At 41.6% G+C, this 22458-nt stretch overlaps 6 protein-coding genes across 6 annotated transcripts in view; 3 read left to right on the top strand and 3 right to left on the bottom strand.

Annotated features, from left to right (window-relative positions):
• The first annotated feature begins 394 nt into the window (after positions 1 to 394).
• Positions 395 to 4780, top strand: SARC_01097 (hypothetical protein). The gene is made up of 6 exons (XM_014305190.1): positions 395 to 485; positions 931 to 1451; positions 1771 to 1884; positions 2110 to 2213; positions 2939 to 3068; positions 3636 to 4780. Exons 1-6 carry the CDS (start codon positions 428 to 430, stop codon positions 3969 to 3971), a joined length of 1263 nt encoding a protein of 420 aa, XP_014160665.1. The 5' UTR covers positions 395 to 427; the 3' UTR covers positions 3972 to 4780.
• A 926-nt stretch (positions 4781 to 5706) lies between these two features.
• Positions 5707 to 7448, bottom strand: SARC_01096 (hypothetical protein). The gene has a single exon (XM_014305189.1). It carries the CDS (start codon positions 7339 to 7341, stop codon positions 6130 to 6132), a length of 1212 nt encoding a protein of 403 aa, XP_014160664.1. The 5' UTR covers positions 7342 to 7448; the 3' UTR covers positions 5707 to 6129.
• A 1077-nt stretch (positions 7449 to 8525) lies between these two features.
• On the top strand, positions 8526 to 11618 carry SARC_01095 (hypothetical protein). Its single transcript, XM_014305188.1, has 4 exons — positions 8526 to 9046; positions 10037 to 10164; positions 10797 to 10901; positions 11456 to 11618. The coding sequence occupies exons 1-4, from the start codon at positions 8677 to 8679 to the stop codon at positions 11561 to 11563; spliced, it is 711 nt and encodes a 236-aa protein (XP_014160663.1). The 5' UTR covers positions 8526 to 8676; the 3' UTR covers positions 11564 to 11618.
• Positions 11619 to 11883: 265 nt separating this feature from the next.
• Positions 11884 to 16145, bottom strand: SARC_01094 (hypothetical protein). Its single transcript, XM_014305187.1, has 7 exons — positions 15895 to 16145; positions 15127 to 15169; positions 14712 to 14810; positions 14240 to 14589; positions 13766 to 13822; positions 13223 to 13351; positions 11884 to 12433 (listed from the first exon to the last, which is right to left on the bottom strand). Exons 1-7 carry the CDS (start codon positions 15970 to 15972, stop codon positions 12389 to 12391), a joined length of 801 nt encoding a protein of 266 aa, XP_014160662.1. The 5' UTR covers positions 15973 to 16145; the 3' UTR covers positions 11884 to 12388.
• Positions 16146 to 17081: 936 nt separating this feature from the next.
• On the bottom strand, positions 17082 to 19173 carry SARC_01093 (UDP-glucose 6-dehydrogenase). Its single transcript, XM_014305186.1, has 3 exons — positions 18999 to 19173; positions 17600 to 18766; positions 17082 to 17412 (listed from the first exon to the last, which is right to left on the bottom strand). Exons 1-3 carry the CDS (start codon positions 19146 to 19148, stop codon positions 17296 to 17298), a joined length of 1434 nt encoding a protein of 477 aa, XP_014160661.1. The 5' UTR covers positions 19149 to 19173; the 3' UTR covers positions 17082 to 17295.
• A 2953-nt stretch (positions 19174 to 22126) lies between these two features.
• The window catches only part of SARC_01092 (hypothetical protein), a gene marked incomplete at its 5' end in the record, with an annotated part of 4835 nt that continues 4503 nt past the window's right edge, over positions 22127 to 22458 (top strand). The window contains one exon of the mRNA XM_014305185.1: positions 22127 to 22183. Within this exon, the coding sequence (XP_014160660.1) occupies positions 22127 to 22183 (57 nt within the window). The remainder of the gene's footprint in view (positions 22184 to 22458) is intronic.

The raw sequence follows: 22458 nt of genomic DNA, 5'->3' as shown, positions 1-22458 counted from the left end.
TATATATTTATTATGTACTTATGTATATTTGTAGTATATATGTAATTATATGGACATATGCGGAAACGATCAATCGTTTTACAAGCACATGTTGGCTGTTTTTATTCATGTTTTCATGACCGTTATGTTTATGGTAGTATCACATTGATTCAAGATGATCACTGTGGGGTTGAGGGTATAACATCTGCCTTAACGGTCAAATCTATGAACGCAAAAAAAAACTCATTCAAGGGGTTTTTTCTTCTTGTGGTGGTCAAAAGAAAGTTTTGTGCTATGCATTGAAGATGTACAGTCATGTGTTCTGAGCTATTGAATGAATACTATCTAGTAAACCGGGATAGGCCACGAGTTTACCTCGGATTTTTAACGGATACCTAAAACCACTCCTTGCACAGATTTGGCTTTACAGTATCCATATGAATATTGGATGGAAGTGCATACAGGGCACCTTACAACTAGGTCGCTTCTAAACCTTACTTTACCAGGTAAGTCTGAATGGTTCTTCTAAACCTTCTAAACCTTACTTTACCAGTTAAGTGTGAATGAATAGTGGTAATGTATTTATCAATAAGTCGACTAACATTCGGTTGCGGTTACGGTTGCATTCTTGTCAATGAACTATAAGGGAGTACGTCTACTTGCTGAAGACATTCTGGACGATCAAGTCGGCCAGGTGATTTCTTATTCTCCTGTTAGTACGTATATGGTACAGTTGAAGGTGACTGTTCTAACGGTTGGTTGTACTTTCGTATCATATATATTTCAACGGTTTTCATCTAGCTTTATCCAAATGTTTGCAAACAATACAGGGTGTTTGAACATGTATCTGCTGGGTGTTCACAATTCGACCAATGTACAATAGATGAGTAGTGTTTGAACTCATTCATATCGAACACCGAATTCATAAACCCGCTACTGATCTATACCCAGGTGCGCACAATGCCGGCAATACACTATTGCTGAATCAGAACCGGATGTACCAACCCGGAAGTCAATGGGACGATTTCAAGGATTACATTGCCGCCACCAGAGGCGCGGATTCCGTAAGTAAAGTGACGGAAGGCCGGTTTCACAGCGCGAACCTACGGTGGAATGTGAACCACCACGAGGGATTTAAAGAACAGCTTAAGGGGGGTATCAGATACTTCCACTTAAAACTGTGTCATCTAGGCTCACAGTCACAGACACAGCCGGATGTGTCGGCAGATGCCGAGGAGGGAGAGGTGCGAGAAGGACAAATGGAAAGTGCGCGCAGGAGGCGGGTAGAAGGCAGCGAGGATAGGGAAAGCGAGGAACAACCAGACGCCGAAAAGAAGCAGACGGGGGGTACGAATAGCTGGTACGGTACTTTAGACACGTCCCAGATCTACCACTGCCATCGCGGGTACACGGGCATGTCTCTGGTGGACATGTTTGACATATTGGGCGAGTTTTTACTATCGCATCCGAAGGTGTGTTGCGTTTTATATTGTAATTGTTGTTAGGAAGGGGTCGAGTTCGGCTTGTTTGGTGTGTTTTTTTGAAAGATAATCCGTCATTCTGCTTTCTATAGGTATTTATATGTTGAGGAAGGCTTGATTGTATTCCTGGTTCACAGGTGGATCTTGCCACTGCCGGTTGTTTCACTATACTTCCTTGAATCACGACCATCTGTCCAAGTCTTGATATTCTGTATGATACAATCTTGGATGGGCCCTTTTATCCGCAACATGTGTCCTTTTTCATCTTACACTCTTGCTGAATGTACATTTACTCCACTCACATATCCAGGAAGCTGTTGTTCTGGGGTTCAATGATCTGTCGGGCTTCGATGCATCGCAAGAAGAGAATCTAGCGAAGTTTATCTCACAGCGGTTTTATGAAATTTTAGTTCGCGACTGGTCGGTATGTGCATGTTTGGTTTGCTCGTGCGGAACGCGGCTGCACGTACCCGAACCTAATATTTTTGAAATCGAGCGTATTTTTCTGAAAATGTGAACACGCACACGCATAGCACGCCCATCATTCTTGGCCCATTTGCGTACTAAATCGTACGAGCTATCTGTCGCACTTTATTATTATTTTTCACCTGTGTGTATCATGTACACTTCACTTCCGTCTCACTTCCAGCGGATGACGAGGACTAGTCTGCATGTGTTATATCAGACGGATGAGCGTCTTGGCGTATTCTACGGGCCACAATTGGAGACATACCCTCACGGTATCATTCCCAGGTATGTCTGTAATCATGGTTTGCTGGAGGAGCGGTTTGGGCGCGGTATATATATATATGTTATCCTTGTCGTCTGTGTGTATATCGAACATATCTATATTTGTTTCTGTTGTTGTATGGATGTATATATACCTGTATGCGCATATGTATGTAATTATACACACACGAATTAGTTCTTGTTTCAAACGGGGTTTTTTTTACCACGAAGACATATGTATGTATCTATCAATTTCATGGGTATTTAGACGCCAGTACACTCGATTCTATAGATGTAAAAGCGATAGTCGGGTGTAAAAACTTGTGCATGCACACACATGTGCCTGGGAGACACCTAAGGAAAGCTCAATCGCTTGCGCCACTTCAACGAGGTTTTTGTTCAACTCACACGCTGGCCCAATCAGAACTTCATATTTCATGTTTGTCCGCGCCGGCACAGAGTCACAAGATGCATCTGCTGTAAAGACTAATCGCAGGGTGATCTTGTGAGATAAACGTAGCGGCCGTGCGTGCAATCAAGTATATCTGTTTGCCCATGTGAGCAGATTATGGTAAATGCTAGGATTGCATTTCCACACCCTCCCTGGATTTGGCTGAATACTTTCGTATGGTGTTCCAGTTTTATGTTATCCGTGCCCACTTTTATTTTAAATCACATAGATTTTTGTATGTGTTTCTGGTTTACGCATTCTGTAATCAGATTGTTTGTATTTTCGCCTGCAAATTCAGTTCGGGCCACTTGCAAGAGTCGTGGGACAAAGATATCGGAAGCAGTGGCGATCTGGAAGCGTATTCCGAATGGGTGGCCGAAGATCTGGGCAAATACGCTTCCCAGCATTCTCACTTCTATGTGACTCAGGTAAGGAATCGCATTGGAGTGCACGCTATGTTCATATGTACAAGTAAACGCATTAGAGAGCACGTTGCGCTCAGTTGTATTATTTGGGCCAAACTACGGTGGCGGTATAGCCTGTGTTGACGTGGGCTGACATGCTTGAATACTGCGTAGTGGGGTTTTATGGTAGAGTGATGCATCTTCTGTGGTGTTGCGGAGATGTGACAAGTCTGGACATCAACTACTTCATAGCGCCCGGTGGAGATTGGCACGGTCTTGTGTGTACTGGTTTTGACTCACAGCGAAAGTGCGGAAAGTTAAAAGTACTAGACAAACGGACCGTGGCACAAGAGTGAATGTATATGCGAGAAAATGTCTAGCCGTATTTTGTTAAAATTACGAGAGTCAGATCTGTGTGTCGCTTAAGGTGATCTTTGAATTACACTTTCTGCCATGGCCTTGTCAGATTGGTGTCGGGGTCTGATGTCTGATCAGATAGCGTAGCGAAACCTCAGGCACAGTCTTTGAGTACCGAACAGTTCATTTACCTAGTATCCTAATTAATTCACTACTATCTATCATGCGCTGCAGAACAATCCAAACAATAACGTCAACGCCACATTTGACGCGGTTTACGATCGCATCACTGGAGAAACCACCTATCATAAAAGCGCAAGATCCGAAGAAGCCGATGATCAGAATGCGAACAGTACACTAATCGGGTTTTCATATGTCAACCCAAACTCGGGGTTGCCTTATGCATCGCTGTATGAATGGGAGTATGAGTACATGCGCAATCTACCGACGTTCATGTTCCGGGAACTTTCCCAACACGATCACATTATGGTGAATGCGATCAGCACAGATTTTATGCATGCGGCGAGGACGGTTGAGTTGTGTTTGTACTTGATGAGGATTCATTCATAGTGTAGCAATGCGGATATAATCATAGTGTAGCGGTGATGCACATACGGCGTACGCTTCGGGATACATGCATAGTTCATTGCTAATGATTTGGATTACTGGTTGTACAGCTGTTTGTACTCGATAAGCATACGATTAGAGAGCATTACATGCGCGATCCGTGGCTAGACGGCTATAAGTTAGAAGTAATTTGGATTGATCTACACTGAGATGGGTAGTCTTAGCAGCACACTGACGACACTGGAATAGTATAGCGATCATCTCATTGGATGCTGTATATATTGCTGCGTTTTGGTTGGAAGGTGTCCGAGACCCAACACTGTCGTGCACACAGCAATAGCCACATGCAAGTAGATAATGCATGAAAGTAGGTGTGTATGTGTCCCGGGAAGCGGATGTACCAGCATGCCAAACGGATATATATATATATATATATATGAGTTTGTCTGAGAAGGAGAGATCTTGTCCCATTACGGAAGTATCACCTTAGATAAGCGCGCTTCAGGAGGCTAAGGTAACGAGTCTTCGAAGGCGTACAATCTCCGACGGTATGTACAACCGCTTGGCCCGGCACAGCATACAGTCAGAGAATCAGTTGCATCTAGCTGCAGTACTCGCTTGATGTGAGAATGGCAGTCCTGAATGTCCATACCTCATACAATCGCACATTTTAGGTCTTGTTGTACCGTTGTGGCGATTACTCCGTTGGCATCACATGAAAATTGGCGCTAGGGCAGTACTGCAGTGGCGAGACCGAATGAATATACAGTCTTAAAAGCAACATTTCATAGATTAAAAGTTTAGAATTATCATCGTGCACGATGTTATTGGCGTGAAACGCACACATGTAATAGTGACATATTGCATAACAAAAAGTTATCGAAGTACTTGAGGTTAACGTATGTTTATTTATCGCCGAACTTCGAATTCTAAATAATGATACTGTCTCTCAAAGGTTTTTTTCGAATCGTAAAACACTAAACCAGAATACACAAAGGTACGAATTCTTGAGCTTAGTGTTTTCAAATGGGCTGATTTTGCCAGTGCGAATTCTGTTGTCGAGTTTATTCCCAAGTATTAGCAGTTTGACGACATGCCGGTGTGCCTTTGAGAATTTTTCCACTTCGTATGAAATTACCGTTATTTAGTGGAAGAGAAAGCATTACACCCCCAGCTTACGATTGAGCTATTTCCATTCTACAAAGAACGAAATAGGAGTTTAGTGATATACACGATTAGTCTTTTCTCGGAGAGAGACTAGTATACGAACGGGCCACTTCACTATAAGGTATTCTTCTGGTCGGAGTAGGGAAACGACAGGCCAGAACTTCCAGTCTAGCACTACACAGAACAGCATTAATGCCTGCACAACCAGAAGCGATATACATCTTCCGCTGACCATTACTATTTATATTTAATCGCCCTCTGAGATATCTTGTTTGAAAACCCGGAAGATTGTCCGCGACAAGATTCGATAGAATTGTTCGTAGTATTCTGATCTTTTGCTGGCATCCAACAATCGTGATAAAACCGTACGAGCTTATAACTTGTCAGCCCCATACAAACACCCGCGAACCATTTTGCACACGCAACCTTGCACTCACTGACCTTGTTTTTTTCCAGGCCTTGCCAATACATTAGTCTTAAAGACTTGGTTGAAATCAAGATTGCCCATGACAATGGTGTCGTTGGTTCAGGCCCACACCGCCACTCTTCAAGACATGCTTAATATAGTAAGGTCTATCAATACGTCAAATGAGATGCCTGAATATCTTTATTTCTTTTCTTTTTATATGCTATACTATATTCAGTACAGAGGTGCAGTGCAATTCCCATCGCTCGAATCGGAAGTAGCATGCTCTGGAATAGGTAAATGTTATTAGACACTTTGTTGTGGGCCAAGACGATTTGCATATCACAGACATAAATCCATGCTTCTATAGCATACAGTAATGGAGTATCGACGCTCCTTAACGAGCCTGGTGTTAGGTCAGGGGTTTGCAAAAGGGGTGGGGTCGGCATCGACTTGTAGGCATATCAAGTCGCTCCAACCATTTAAGTTTCTTTTCAATCGAGGTCTGCCGTGATTTCTAGCATCGCTAGGCAAATCGAGCCTCCATTAAAGGCGATATCAAGACTGATTGACCAAGCTAATGTCGAATCAGACCGACTTCACTGGCTCCTCAGCGATAACGTCAGCGAGGTCTCGTATTGATCTTCCGACATCTGCTGGCTTCTCTACTATGCTAGTAGTATCATTTCTTGGCTGCCCGGAATCAACTGGTTCCTCCACTATTATGCCAGTGGTACCTCTCCTGGGTACAGCTGACTTGCCGAATGGATTAAACGCAAATGCGCTTCGCCTCCGCCCAAGATTAGTTGTGCTGAGATTTAGACCTTCATCTCTTGAATGAACTATACTACAGTATAAACGGTATAATTTGTCAACAGGATCTGTCATGCCACTCCACCGGTATATATGTGGGTGCAAGTGACGCAGCTTCGACTCTCCTGCTAACTGCGCCACACCCGCGATGGCCCCGGCCAAAAACGAGATCACAAAGAACAGGTTTGTTAACAGGACTCCGGGCATAGATTGACTGTCTTCTACACTGAAGTAGACGAGTCGCATGGCTTGATTGAGATATTGGGTGACACAATTTACAAGAAGTGTCAATGTGATCATCAATCTCCGTGTATGGGATAAGTGGAACCAGATACTCATAGTGGGCTGGCCATACATATCCAAACCCCTCTCTGAGCTTCTACGCTCGGTGAGAAGGTGTACAGCATTGGACAAACGCCATACGAGAGTAAATATAGCTGTGTACGTAAACAGAACATTCAAGGCCTGTATACTGTAATTAAGCCACTCCTTTGTATTGTCCTCGTTACCAATTTTCAGGGCGCCCACCGCCAAGAGAAAAAAAAAAGCACCTACGATCACAACCAGAATTAACCATATCACTACCGCAGGGGTAGATAGGAATGTGGCATCGATCGCATACAGTAGCCAGTCTCTTAGCCTCTCACACTTCGTAGCGTCTTTGGGAGTGCGTTTCCATACTAGGTATGCTGCCTTGTCAGGGTTATCAGGTTTGTCACCGTTGTCCATCTCAACTAATATGGGTTGTGCACGTGTAGTGTCACTGGATATGTCGCTCTGATTTCTAGCATCTACCGGATTCTTATCATCACTAGTCGGATCAATTGTAGCTACTGCATGTGCTGTACCACTACTTTCTCTCTCTTTGCAAGTATCATTCAAAGCTGATACTGTGGGCGTCGCGCCAGCTGCATTAGCTGCAATTGCTCCATCGCTCTTGCGGTCTGGAACTTCATTAACGTCACCCGTAGTCATTGTAAGATACATAATCCATTCAGTATTAAGTAATGCTACTTTGTTAGACAATTTGATAAGAGATAGTAGTCATACCACTCGATACAACACACTAGTCGATAAACTGTACTGCACCTAGCAGTTGTACAATAGACAGGCACAATAGGATGTTGTAAGTATTTCATATGCCACGGCCCACGGGCTACAGGTCACAGCGATAGTTGCAAACCTGGTAAAGAGTAATGACTAGCATAGCGGAAGCCCCACAGAACGTATCGAAATTCGCGAGCACCCGTTTTCATAATCTTCCAATCAAATAACAGTTTTTGTGAATTTGTATTTTATTTTTTGGGTTAATTCTCTTGTTCTATTTTCAGAAGGCTATGTAATTCTTTAATTTCGACTGCCATGCGCCATACGAATCGATGATATAGAAGAAGGGACTATGTAGGGAGAGCCTGAGTGGGCGAGTCAGTGTCCTGACTCTTGCTGACCCAGTCACAGACTCACAGTGTCACTCTCAGTGAGGCAGCGGCTCTTTGGCAGTGTAACTGTGTACATAGTACTGTTAGTACATAACTGCTTGCCCTTTGCTCTTGGGGCGTTGGACTATTGGGCTTGAACCTTGAAGGGTTGAGGCTTGAGCTGGCCATAATGTATTTTGGGGAAAAATGACCCAAAAAAAAAACATTAAAAAAAACAGACGGTAGATTTTGTTGTTGTTGGAAATTGTTCTTTTAGGTGGCTATGGAAATTCCGTCAAAATTTGGGTCAAATGGCAATCGTATTTAAATCCAAATCCCCATCAGGTTGTAAGAAGTGTACCGAACATTAAACCAGATTAAACTGATAAATGCCAAATGGGCGGGCTTTTCCCTCTTTGTAAGGTCACACCATCAAGTCACACGATAGAGCCCAGAGCGAGCCAGTGCTATCGGCCCGAGAGGCTAGAGCAGAGCGGTTACTTGGTAAGTTAATACAACAATCACTTATTGTAAGTAAAGTAGAGCAAGCACTAAAAGTGAGTATAGTATAGTACAGCAATCACTTGGTAGGTATTTAGTGCATCAACCACTGAGTAAGTATAGTATAGTACAGCATTCACTTAGTAATCAATTAGTCCAAATCACTTAGGAAGAAAGCATAACACAGAAACCACTTAGAAAAAAGTTAGTATAATACAGAAACCACTTATAAAGTAAGTATAGTATAGAAATCACATCGTAAGTTCGTATAATACAGTGACGCAGAGGCTAGTATTTCATGGGTGTCCTCGAGTCTAAACTTTATATACATAGGTTGCGATTTAGTAAGTATAGAGCAGTGTGTAATGCGTGTGAATATCGCAGTTAAGGAGCGAAGAAGGATATGAACTCTCAAGAAGAATATAATCAAATCAGGCGAATGAGTCGAACAACGGGAAAAACATTGCGGACACACCTATCGCGACACAGTATCACAACTGACAACGTAGTTGTGCCGCAACGCAACTCCAAAATGTCACATATACATACACATAAACGTCAAACCGTATTTGTGAACTTTGGGTCCAGTAATGCACACATTAGGCCTAGGGGGAAGCAGGCCAAGAAACACTCTGATACAATCAGTTTGAGAGGCTGTCAAAGCATTTTAAAGAAAAGCAGTACAAGACCCGTAGAAGCCAAATGTTTACACGAGACTATCATTGCGGGAGTGCTTGAGCAGTTGGCGGCTGCAGTGGAGGCCCAGGATCAAAGTATGTGTTGTTGTAATTAAGAACGGAGTGTACAAAGGTTTCGACATTAAGCATGCGTGATAAATAGGTGTGGTGAACAGACAGTGTCAGAAGACGTGTAATTAGCATACGACTATCGTCGCTGGTGTGCTTGAGCAGTTGGTGGATGCAGGGAAGACTCGGGATCAGAGTTTATTGTAGTGCATAAAGTTTCCAACATTCTATGCTTCGGATCTGTGTATGTATTTGGGTCCAGTAATACATTCCTGAGGATTACAGTGAGTGAGATATGTAGAGCTTTTTGTTAAATTTCTATTCATTTGTAAACGGAGTGTACAAAGGTTTCTACATTTTTTATTTTTGTCGGATTGTTGGATGGTTTTTGATTCAGTTTCATATTCCTGTATATGTGAATATTGTAGTTTCACAAAACTGGTCTCTGGTAAACGAAGTATCAGCTGAGCTTTCAGTTCATTCGATAAGTTGCTGGCATCATTCAGGGTGCGAGTTATAATGTCAGGTATAACTACAAGTACGTACCTGCAGATCTGGATATGTAATCTTGACGGACTTGTAGCTTCTCGAGCTTCAGCTCATTGATATCACGTGTAACACGAAATATTATTGCCTGTTTGATAGGACCACAACAACATTTTCATCGATTATGATACTTCAACTGAGGATTAGAAAGTCGTGATGATGTTCATCCTTATATCTTGACTTTCATCCAACCAAAAGAAGCTATTATACTGTCAAACACGCGTCGTTCATGCAAGCTTAGTGGAAGTGTGCGCTTTTGTTCGGCTACCACTAATTCTTAGCAGCAACGCCCGAAAATACTTCAGTATGTTTATACCTTGAAAACTGCCTGCATCCCAGGCGTCAGTATCATATGTAAAATGTCAACAGAGATTGTGCGTGTGAACACCGTATAGTATGGTAAATGCAATCTATATCTGCAGTTTTCATTTTGTACCAAAGCTGAAAGCACTATGGGGTTTTTACTTGCAGAGCAAACTTCGAAGGCGCTGCTTGCTCTTAATCATTTGTTTCCCGATCACGCGCTGGAAGCCACCAAAATTGTCGACCTCAGACCTCCCATGCGTGTGCGAACGACTCACAACCGTGAACTGTATCAGGTGAGCAAGTTCATAAAGTAGTATATACGAATACGTACACTTACATATGGATATGTGAATGTTTAGCGGTATATAAATAGGTGCGTACAATTATGTTAATTAATTGACATCCGCTCTGCGCGTTCAGACAAGGCTATATGCGCCCAGCGTCCGAGACAAAACGGAGTTTGGACTGAATGGGCTGTAAATTCCAAGTGTGATGATAAGGGGTACTCCAGTAAATTCCCAGTAAAGTCGTTTCATTGAGAACACTATATTCCATCCTTTATATAAGGCTCCACTTGCATTGTGCCTTTTGTGTTTGTGATGAGTGTCAGATGCTGATAGAAGCGCACTAACATTCGCCAGTTTATTTTAACACAATGAGCGCAAGTTTATGTTTCTTCACGTTAGAAATATGCCACGGTATAGAGGCAACGGATCATCGGCGAGAACGAGAGTGATTGCATCAATCATACAAGTGCATGCTGTAGGATCATGCTTGTGGACCGATTATATCACTTCGCAGTTCCGTGAAATAAGAATCCTCGAATGTGCGCACTCGTGTGAATCCAACTACGGACACAACACAAAATATCTTGTATTAACAGCATCTCTTAATTGTGGCTTGCTCAATATACCACTATAAACAGGTTACTGGCCCCCTGAAAGGCCGACTCCACATCACAATGATCCGCGAGCACTTCTGTGACTGTTTGGATTTTGCCATTAACGTACTCACGGACAGATCGTTTTACGTAAGTGAAATGTGTGAATATGTTCAGTACACTTCTTTTGAGTTCAATGGGTTTGTTATAAATAGTCCTGTGATAGATGTTTTCCATTTCGCTTCTATATTCTATGCGTGTTAGGGTTCATAGGCAGAATGCGAGCGTATCTCGTGTCATTACACCAGGAACACTACGCGGCATGACTGAGATGTGTTATATCTTGCAGTGTCGAACTCGAGGGCTATGCATATTTTTTTCTCGTTCCTGGAAGCTGTATCGCTAGAAGTGTCATACGGTGACCAAGCGATATCTCGAATTGGAAAATTTACAAATGGTCAGTGCGTCCGTGGTTGACCAAACATTTATTTAACTTGCTATAAATAGTGTTTGTTAGCAATTGAGGTTGCGCGGCATGCATGGTACACAAATACAGAATGACTTCCAGCCACTATATCGTCGCTATCAGTGTGATGAATAGCACTGTGGAAGCTTGCTTGCGATATCTGACGCCAATATTTGTATGTCCGACAATTTTAACGGACATAATGTAATACTGCATATACTCTACTCCATTTTGACAGTGCAAACACCTACTGGCCGTGAGAATCGCGACGCGTCTCGGTAAGTGCTCAGATATCGATCTACATGAACAGGCGTTTCAGACGCTCTTCATTGGGGATGCCGATTGATAAGTCTTCGAAGACCAATACGCCATTAGAAGTCCGAACATAAATTAGATGCAACTGAATTTCATGAAACAACCGATAAATTCTGTAGCTGACGGTCAAATACATAATAATTGGCTAGCTACGTGCTCGCAACTGTATCGCCCGCAATGATAGAGGTCTCTGGATTTGTTTTGAAAGATACGTTGTGCATTTTCACATGCATATGCATGTAGATGGATTGATATGTGTGTGCATATATGTGCACATATATACGTAAATATTATATTATATATATACATACATAAATAAATAAGTAATTGCCACATACTGCATAAATAAAATATGTTTGCATATACATACTTTTATTAATGGTATATAGTATTAAAATTGGTGTTATTTCAAGTCCAGTTTCTGCGTTTTGAAAATAAAACTGAACCTCACGCCTGAAATATGGTATCTGAGTATGGGAGTGCTTACCGATTATGTCAAATTGCAGACCCCGACAGAAAATTCATTAAGTAGCATGCAGGCCATCATTCTTGTGTCATATACACACGTGGTCATCATGCAGACCACCGCTACTACATATCCTTCTGGATTGCTATATATTATGAGTGCACGGCTGCATCTGCATCTTCATTAAATTTCAGAGACACGCATAATTTGTAAAGAACTACATCTGAACGTTTCTTTCAGCCAGAATATTTCCGTTGTCTGGCGTGTTGCACATCCGGGCCATATTTGCCAGTCTGTAGTACCACGAGATTCTCATACTTCCGCTTTCAGTAACAGCAATCAAAGTTGTTTTCTGTTCTCTGTGGCCCAAACCACTCTGAAAAGCGTGTATCACCTCGCGAGCACGTTGTCTCTATTAAAACGATGCCAACACTCCTGGTGATTGAAAACAAAACACACGACGATGGGTTTGTGTGAACAAAGGAAGTGACCAAGGAATACTGAAACGCACTTTTCCCATAAAGCCCCAAATGCAATAGAAATGAGGTATGAAGATCATCGACAGTGAGCACCGATCAATATGCGCAATTCAGGAATATACTGCGAAACATGAGAATCCTCTTTTAATATCTCAAGTAAACGGTTGTTTCCGGGCAAAGAAATAGTACCGTCATGATTTGTGTAAAGTCCAATTTTGATGAAAGCACATTGAGGCATGCGCACGGAAATAACAAAAACAGCACACGCATATGAACCATTAGCTGACAGTTTAAATTGAGGCTGATATCACCAGAGGGATGCCAGACAAACTACATGCGGGACAAGACGTCCCATAGTTTGTACCGAGTAAAAGCAAAGGCGACACAGTGTATATGTCATCTGTGATGGACAATACATACAGGTTGGGGACCTGAGGGCATAAAGCTTGCGAAATACAAGCAGAGTCTCACACGTTACGCGCAACCTGAAATCGAACACAGCCATGAAAAATATCTCGCGATGAATTTCATGGACGGAACGGGCGTGTGCGTGCCGCATTTGACAAACACACCTGATGTAGTGATACCAGAATTATTGAGGAGTTGCATATGGTCGTGTACTATCACGATAGAACACGAAGTATAGCACACACAGTGCGCGCGTATGTATAGGTGGCGTGCAAAAGTGTGTGTATACAATGTCTAGATCTAGCCATCTAGTCTGCATAATTTGTGCACCACCTACCAAGTGTGCCTTTCGTTCATTTGTGGGAGGGTCTGTGTACACCCAATCGCCCGACCGGTTCTTCTCTGGGGCTTGATAGATGACATCGTAACAATGTACACATCGCGGACCGCTTAATCGATAACACTCCTGTGACAATCGGGAGAGGGACAATGTCAGAACGATGTGCACAGGTACTGATAATCCGGTTCTTGTGTTGGGTCATGCAAAGAAGTCAAGCATTTGCTTGTGAGTGACATGTATAGCGCAATGCAAATGAATAGACCTCAGGTATTTTACCTCTTATTCCAGAAAACAGGTAACTAAAAGCGGCACCTATTACCCGATGTAAAAACTTGTGTGACCGTTACAATACACAATGAGTATGTATTGACCAACGCGTGTCAATCACATTTTGGAAATGTGTCGAATGAACTTCTACAACAAAAATAGAATTATCCGGAAGAGTATTTGGTGATATATTCCAAAGACTAAAATGTTCGTGCAAAATTGAATCGCGATATTCTACACACAAATCGTCTAAAAGCAGCTCTTCTTGCTCACCTCGTGCACTCTGTTGCCCAACGTCTCGTCTAATGGAACCCATCGGCCGGTACGATTCTGATTTGAAAAAAGGAAATTACCTGCTGCGATTAAAAACGATCAGGCAGGTGATCAACCCTACTACGATTATGAAATACGCGCTTATGATACGATCGAATTGCGGCTGCGGAACTACCCAAATATCATGATCCATAGGCCATGTTCTCGTGGGTGCGTCTCGACTCAACCGTGTGCATGAGCAAAACATTCGAAAGCAGGCACTGAAACAGAAGTTTTCTAGAACGGTGTTCTCATTGGGAAGCGTATCAGCATAGGCTACTGGGAACGGTGAGTATCATCATTTGACCGCAATTGTACAATACTGCAAGGTGCAGAACAGGAACAGCTGAAGAAATACCCAACTACCACTGAATTGATTACTACCTCGAACGTAAAAGAGCAACTATTTACCGTATGAGATAGTTTAGTACCTACCTTGCGCGCATCAGGCACCAGCGCATCGTGGCAATGGGAACATTTCGGTGCTATCCTCTGCGCATAGCATAACAAGTGCAGATGCTGACCGGTGAGTGTCATTGAGGGCTCGTCTGACTTAATTGTATTGAAACACTTCGCACAATTCCCCTCCTTCGGAGGTGGCCTGTACTTGGGTAAGTCTACTTGCTGTGCTTTGTATCTGGGACACTTTAAGTTGATATTTGCAGCGACAGAATCCTCTGCCAGCTTTGAACACACTTTCTGTGCATCGGCGGGTAATAGGTCGACAAAATCATGGGATTCTGGTGGGGAGTGTACCGGGTATGCCGGTGGAACATTGGACGTGTCTGCATACAGTTAAACATGACAAATGTATGTAATGTGTTAAATTCATCTGTGGTTTTGTGTTAGGCTTAGGTCATAAATCGAGACTGCGCGAATACCAAACTAACCGGTAACTTATACTCACCGTAAGGCGGAGGTGGATACTCCATAGCATTCTTCTTCTTCTTTTCAGTGTTCAATATAGTCCCAGCCGTATCTGTGCTTCGAGCGGAATGGGCTTGACCTTCATAGTCAACAACCAAATAGAAAGCTGCGATATGAGACATTCTAAACACAAGAGTTCATGTGAGGCCCGTAACATAAAATTGGAGCATGGTACCCGATTTGGCGTCGAAATACCAATCCCCACACAAGAAATTGTCTCAAAATAATTGGAGTGAAGCTCCTAACAAAATATTATACGGTGTAAATGGGTATATAGCAGTCTCCATAGCTCGGCAGCGGTTTCTTTATGAACAGTAAAAAAATTGATTTAAGGGCATTCACCTACCACAAACACTTGATTCACGCACATGGGCACCCGACTTCGATTGACATACTTTGATCGACCAGTAGTGAGATCGCAACGGTAAGGTCGTTGTTCTGTTGTTATGAAAACAAATTGCGCCAATAGTGAGTGAACTCACTCTGGGTTTACGGCTACATACAGCACCACATTGTCTTGGGAGAAGTCAAAAACATGTGCTAGCTATCAATTAAAAGTCATTGATGACGAGTACGGACGTAAATAAAAAGACAGCAGAAAATAATATGCTTCACTAATCCAAGCCCTAGTGTTGCTGGGAAATTACTCTCCGACCGTGAGTGTGCGCACTTGTACGTGTTCACAACACATATTTATATGTTGTTATTAAAAAATCTGGGACTGACGAGTGAAGAGTACATGCGAAATCTCCAACAACCATTCCCACGCAGAACAAACCTTAATGCATCCCAGAGTTGGTAGATACAAATATGCATACATAATATATATATATATATATATATATACACACACACACACACACACACACACACACACACTACAATATATATATATATATAGAGGTGCATATATATGTATGTTTAGAATATAGATATGACAGTACATCACTATTATATGGTAGTGAAAAAAAAGTCAGGATTCACCAAACGGAAAGTGCCTATGAAATACTGCCTCAGACAACTCAAATCTTGTAACTCAAAATGGCATTAGTTGCCTATACATTAGTATATATCGACAATGGCTGTGCACTCCACGATCGTCTGTAATATTCAAAAGTCACATCTCGGAATATAACTAATAAGAATTACAAATGAATTCTCACCGCAGCAATCAACGTAGGGATGGCTTGTTCACGCGAGAAACCCATTGCCGTCAGGGTATCAATTCCTTGTAGATCCATTATTGTCTCTTGATTCCTTCCTAGCTTTATGAGTATGTTCTTTATCTGCCTTGTCAGCAATCACACTCGCCTTGATATCATAATAGTACACCTACGACTTCGTATGCAGATATTTGATTGTCATCCACAACTCGCATATTCTCATTCGATTGATTTTTAGTAAATTTTAAAGCAATAAGTTTTGTAATATGTTTGGAGTATTCATCAGTGATATGTACTAAAATACTATTTAGAGCAATAGTACATACTATTTAAATGCATTATGATAATATAAGTAAATGAAATCATTCTGGAATCTACACATTTTAATTGCGATAATATCGCAATTGTTATATTCGTTCCCACCACTTCCGATACTTTAAGTACGGCGGTAAGAGCCGTACATTTAGTCTACTATATATTCTACGGCATTTTGTTGCTCTAACGATTCGGTCCTTTCCGAGTGTTAGCGTCGTCTGTGATCTATCACAAAGGAGCAAGATTAGGAGTGCTAGTAGTGCTCACTAGAGATAGATAGTTCGAGTACGTCGGTATTTTAAGTAGAAGGGCAAGTTTTAAAAATGCGTGAAGCAGTTCAAAATACGCATCGAGTCGCTGATGATTCTCCTTATGAGCTGTACATATTTACGTACTATAAACGATGATCGTTCATGTTACGACATCAAACCCGTTGTACCACTGGCACACTTACATGTGTTGTGGTTCCAATGTGGCTTCTAATTTGGTACACCGACACACCTCGCGTGGTAATCGATATGGTTTTGCATTGTTGGTCTCACATTTGATTCAGTATTGTATACAAATATTGGTTCGTTGTGTCTTTTAAAAACCTTGGAGCTAACATAGATGATAGCATACATCACCACGTTGCCCGTAGGATAATTTAGTTTTGATGAAGGTGTCATTCAAAGCACATCAGCGCAGATGTATTCCACGGGCTATGCCTGTCAAAGTACGTAGTATCGTCTGTTTGACGCACAACAACACAGCAACTTGTTCATGAGTTCAACCGATTTCGAACGCTGAGGAAACGGAAATAGTAAATACATAGTTTGTTTCTTTCGATAAAGGTGAACTCAAAAAGAGTTACGCGCGGGAACACAAATTGAGCGACTTTTATTAAAATCTTACCAAAGTGCTCTCAATAGTACTAAATTAGCTTCCTCGACAGCGCCTATAAACGTACAGATACGCTGCGTTTTGCTGCATACACGTTGGGGGGGGGGGGGGGGGGTTATCCTCACATGCTTTAAATAACCGTTTCAAATGACCGACTTTGATATCTTCAATTGGATTGGAATAGTCCCTGTTTTGGCAACAGACTTAACATTTTGTGCCAATAACAGAGGCCTGGAATCCAATAGTCTTCATAGCCTCGATATCTAGGATCTTGCGACCATCGAACAAGAAAGCGGGCTTGTACATATCGTTGTAGATTTTCTGTAGCCGGGAGAAGGTTTGTCAGTTATTATGTGTTTAATATGTTGCTACTTGACACTTGATTATAAAAACATGCATGATACACAAAATACATTGTTGTGAGTACAAACGGTTTTAGTTTCAGCCAAACACGCATCACACCTGGAAAAACGCAACAGACTATAGAAAAATTGAAAGGCTAAATTACCTGATAGTCGAAAGTCTTAAACTCGTCCCACTCGGTGCACACAACAATGGCATGAGCATCCTTGGCGGCCTCGTAGGGGTCGGTGTGGATAGTGTACAAGCTTTTAACTTTAGCGGATGCCTTAGCATCAACTCCTGGGGGTAGGAGATCCATGTCGATCTGGGACTCCTCAACCTTGGGGTCGTAGATAGCAATGTTTGCACCCTCATCCATCAAGTACTTAATGACGTCGATGGAGGCAGACTCGCGAGTGTCTCCGGTGTCTTTCTTAAAGGCGAATCCCATAATGGCAATCTTCTTGTTCGTGACAGTGTTGAATAGACTGCGCACGATCTGGAGTGAGAAACGTTTCTTCTGGTACTCGTTAATGTCTACTACTTGCTGCCAGTACTCGGCAACCTCGTGCAAGTTGTATGTCTTGCACAGGTACACCAGGTTGAGGATATCTTTCTGAAAGCATGAGCCACCGAATCCTACACTCGCCTTCAAAAACTTGGATCCAATACGTGTGTCCTTGCCGATAGCGTTTGCGACCTCATCGACATCAGCACCGGTAGCCTCGCACAGAGCGGAGATGGAGTTGATGGAAGAGATTCTCTGGGCCAAGAAGGCGTTAGCAGTAAGCTTTGAAAGCTCGGAACTCCATGTGTTGGTAGTAATAATACGTTCGGCAGGCACCCAGTTGTTGTAGACAGCTGATAGCGCCTTGACAGCCTTCTGGCCATCCTCATCCTCATCACCACCGATAAGCACACGATCAGGAGCCATTAAATCAGGGATGGCGGTACCTTCAGCCAAAAACTCGGGGTTAGATAGGATGGTGAAACGACACTTGGACTTGGTGTTCGCGGTTAGAATGGCTCGGATAGCTTCCGCAGACTTTACGGGTACTGTGGACTTCTCAATAACGATCTTTCCAGATTCGGACACCTCAGCAATGCGACGAGCAGCGCTCTCAAGGTATTTAAGATCAGCGGCGCAACCCTTGCCCATTCCGAAGGTCTTTGTTGGTGTGTTCACAGATACAAAGATCGCATCTGCCTCCTTGATAGACGCATCTACATCAGTGGTGAAGAAAAGGTTGCGGCCACGGCTGGCCTTGACAACCTCGTCAAGTCCTGGCTCGTAGATGGGCAGCTTATCACTGTTCCACGCGTCGATACGTGCCTACACGATGAGGATGAGTATGATTCAAGATTAGGGTAGTTATTTTTCACAAGCTGGCTACACAAGAAAGTTTTTCGCATTCTCATAACACATAAATGTATACAGAAATTTAGCTTGTATTCTAATTCTTCTGCACTATTGCCTTATAAAATGCATAGCCTATCTGACTTGGACGTATGTGCTTGCATACGTAATCAGCACATTCTTTCTTTGATTTCTGTTAAAACCATACCTGGTTTAAATCGACGACAATGACTTTCACGTGAGGCGCCTTGTAGGCAATAACTGCCATAGTAGGTCCTCCGACATATCCTGCACCAATACAGCAGATAGTCTTGACTGTGTCGGGAATACCCGCGTTAGATGATTGTTGGGCCAACATCCTGTACTATTGTATTGTGTATGCGTGGTGGGAATGATTTTTTTTCTCAGTTGTTCGTGTATATATACCACAAATTTGATATCATTCACCTTTTCACTCTGGGGGGTGAACTTTGAAAGGCCTTGTTTGTTTTGTCGGAGACATACAATTTACAACAGAAGATCGTTATCTGTTTCGAAAGAGTACAGAAAATATGTATTTTATGTCAATATTGTAAGAATTGACATTCTCATGGGCGAATGGACATTCTGACTCGTCTTCCGGATCTTAAAATCCTAATGCTCTTGTTGTATTGGATATTACGTTCGCTGTCGTGATCAATGGATAATGGTTAAAGCATATCCCACCAATCTGGAGAACTTTGCCTCGTGGATTTATAAAAACATATCAATAAATCGCGAAATATACAAGACAACGCAGGAAGGACAACAATTCGAAAAATAAAATTTCCTAAATGATGTTTCAGAAAAATCCCATTTTAATTTAAACATTTGAGTCTCCCAATTGTAAAGCCAATTGCCGTTGGCGTCGTACGATTTCGCAAGAGGCAAAAATATTCCGATTTTTGTCAAAATAGGGAATAAATGTTTGCCAGAAATTTAAAAAGTAACCTAATAACTAGGTCGGCTTATTCTTGTTTTGCGAGTGAAAAATGGAATTTTCAGAGATTTCTATTAGACAACGGCTTAGTAACCGAACAATCAAATGTCATTCGTTGAATTTACAGTTTTGCACAACCACCAATCCGGCAATCCACCATGTCCCCGTTTACTGTAATTACTACAATTTTACAATATATCAGCAATCTCATACATTTAGAAGGCCATGAATTTACACATTTTTAAAATGTCATCGATAAAACAGTAAATACACTATCCGATGGGGCCTCCGCCGGTCCGCCCTCTGCCTCTGGGCACTGGCCACTGGCCCTGGCGCCTAAGCCGCTCGCGCGCGGCCGGCTGTCCCTATTTAACCCCTCAGGGCTCAGGCCCAGGGTCTAATATAAACCAAATCATAGTCCGCACTGTTTTTACAAACTATGTACACATATGTATGATACAGTCATACACTTTCAACTTTTCAAGTTTCATGCAGTATGTTAGAACTGGTGGGGTCGGGTCACTCGGGTGTACCAAAATACTAGAAATAGTCAGACCGTAGGGCGTAGAGTCAAGAGTGTAGAGTATATACAGTATTTAGAGTGAAAAAAGCTCAAATGAGTGTTTATTTCTCAGACTTGTCTCTACTCAGAACTAGAGTAAAAAAATATTATATGACTGCAATCATGACCATCATCTTATAATAGTGATAGTAAAATATAACTATCCGATGCAGTCAAGGGTATGATATTGACACAGACCGTATCTCTCACAGTGAACGAACTGCATAGGTAGTTAACAGTCGATAGTACAAAATAAGATGAACACTGATAGTTTATATGCCTCCCTTGCCTCGATACAGAAGAAAACTCTCTCGTATACAATTCAATATAAATCGCAAAATATAAATCGTCATAGATATGTCTTCAACCACAGCTTCTGGTTCATCTCTACCAGTCTGTGACAAGTTGTACAAGCTTATAGGCACAGCAGGGCATATAACACTGGTACATACAAACAGGTAAAGTTTAGTCAAAGGTTTCGCCGCAAAATGTTATTCTATTCTGAGATAAAGATGTTCAGTTTACTATGGTGAAGGCTATAGCCTGCACATAATACCCTTGTCACTGAATAGATATTGCAAGATTATGCATTTTAGCAATGTGCACGTAAATCAGTCTGGGCTAGTACCTTGTACTCAAAACATTTTATATGAGCTATCAACACTGATGTAGAACACATGCTGAAATATTTACACACTTGTATTCCTCTAGTCTATAGTACTCGTAGTAAAAACTAAGAAAATTCTCTTCAGGAGCAGCTGTACCTAAAAAAGATTATGCAGAAGAAGATGAACTCGTGAAGTTTTCTATAATCACTGGGAGAAGTGCGCGATCAAGACTAGAGTTGCCACAAACCAATGCTTTTGGCATGAGCAAAGAAAGTGAGCTAATTGAGACGCTCCATAGTGAAAGCTGGATGAAGCTTGCAGCCTCACAAATTCAGAAGCAAATATTGTGTAGAAGAGTAACGCAAACTGAATCCAAATCAGTTCAAGATTTCGCACACGTAATTTTGAGTCATCAGTTGGTTAATATACAACATACGTTATAGCATAGCCTTATGATGGATCCGTTACATATAACATAGTCATTCTCGAGTAAAAAATCGTATTATTATTGACACCTGTTAACTTATAATTAATCGTAAAGGGAACAACTGAATAAGTGATTTACTGTGCAATAACGAGCAATAACGAGCAAGAACTCCATCAGTCGAGGGATTAATGTTGGAAATTGGTAGTTATAATACACATGTACTGTACAGCTGAGATGTATTATAGAACACACGTTGCAAAGTACACGCGCACGGGCAAGAGGAAGTGCGTATTTGTGAATACATAGAGCGCAAAATGATCCACATAATCGGGGTTTGTACCATTTATGCACTCTATCTATTTATATTTTCGATTGTTTTCTTTTTTGAATATAACATTTTGTATTTATCATCTGCCATGTCGAAATCTATTCGAAAATTATATGTATATAAAAATACCAGAGAAAGTCAGGATGTAACTATTTATCACAGCCTTCTGAAAATAGAACATATTAAAAAATGAGGCACTTTTCTAAAAAATAGGAAATCAATAATTTACGACACTTTGTCAAGTATCAATTTATGTGTTTTTATTTCAAATCTGAATTTATCACCTTCATCACTACTGAGTCAAAAGACCAAAATACTTGTCGGATCACGGTGTATTTATATAGAAGTAAGCAAAAATAATGAAATTCTACTATGGTATGTGATAAGACAGAATTGTCGCAGATATCCATTATATACACAGCACTATTGTTTACGTAATACTAGCTATACAAGATGTCAGATGAACAACTAGATCGAGCTTTGGATCTTCTCCGTCGGCTCCCTCCCCAGGTATAGATTATACGGCCATTTCTTCCTTACATTACGATTTCATCTGCAGCTCCAACCAACCCCTCATGCCTAAACTACCTCGAACTGTACTCTTCGGGCGAGAGAGTCTCGCACTTTATTTGTTAAACAACTATTCACGCTTGTAATCATACATTACAATTAACTCATATATACATAAAAGCATGTGGGTTTATGTTTGTGTGTACGTTTTTATTATTATTATTATATAATATATATATTTATATATATATATATGTACACACACACACACACAC

The sequence above is a fragment of the Sphaeroforma arctica genome, assembly GCF_001186125.1.
Source record: "Sphaeroforma arctica JP610 unplaced genomic scaffold supercont1.41, whole genome shotgun sequence".
In the NCBI taxonomy this organism is placed as follows: domain Eukaryota; class Ichthyosporea; order Ichthyophonida; genus Sphaeroforma; species Sphaeroforma arctica.
This window is presented reverse-complemented; position numbering and strand designations above follow the sequence as displayed.

Coding starts and splice junctions, on each gene's coding strand:
- SARC_01097 (XM_014305190.1), top strand. CDS start 428: ATGGAAGTGCATACAGGGCACCTTACAACTAGGTCGCTTCTAAACCTT. Junction 1,885..2,109: donor TTTTAGTTCGCGACTGGTCG/GTATGTGCATGT, acceptor TCTCACTTCCAG/CGGATGACGAGGACTAGTCT. Junction 3,069..3,635: donor CTCACTTCTATGTGACTCAG/GTAAGGAATCGC, acceptor CATGCGCTGCAG/AACAATCCAAACAATAACGT.
- SARC_01094 (XM_014305187.1), bottom strand. CDS start 15,972: ATGGATCTACAAGGAATTGATACCCTGACGGCAATGGGTTTCTCGCGT. Junction 13,352..13,765: donor TGGGCAACAGAGTGCACGAG/GTGAGCAAGAAG, acceptor CGATTGTCACAG/GAGTGTTATCGATTAAGCGG. Junction 12,434..13,222: donor ATGAACGAAAGGCACACTTG/GTAGGTGGTGCA, acceptor TTCAATCACCAG/GAGTGTTGGCATCGTTTTAA.
- SARC_01093 (XM_014305186.1), bottom strand. CDS start 19,148: ATGTTGGCCCAACAATCATCTAACGCGGGTATTCCCGACACAGTCAAG. Junction 18,767..18,998: donor TTGTCGTCGATTTAAACCAG/GTATGGTTTTAA, acceptor CTCATCGTGTAG/GCACGTATCGACGCGTGGAA. Junction 17,413..17,599: donor TTAAGACTTTCGACTATCAG/GTAATTTAGCCT, acceptor TCCCGGCTACAG/AAAATCTACAACGATATGTA.
- SARC_01096 (XM_014305189.1), bottom strand. CDS start 7,341: ATGTATCTTACAATGACTACGGGTGACGTTAATGAAGTTCCAGACCGC.
- SARC_01095 (XM_014305188.1), top strand. CDS start 8,677: ATGAACTCTCAAGAAGAATATAATCAAATCAGGCGAATGAGTCGAACA. Junction 9,047..10,036: donor AGTGGAGGCCCAGGATCAAA/GTATGTGTTGTT, acceptor TTTTACTTGCAG/AGCAAACTTCGAAGGCGCTG. Junction 10,165..10,796: donor ACAACCGTGAACTGTATCAG/GTGAGCAAGTTC, acceptor CACTATAAACAG/GTTACTGGCCCCCTGAAAGG.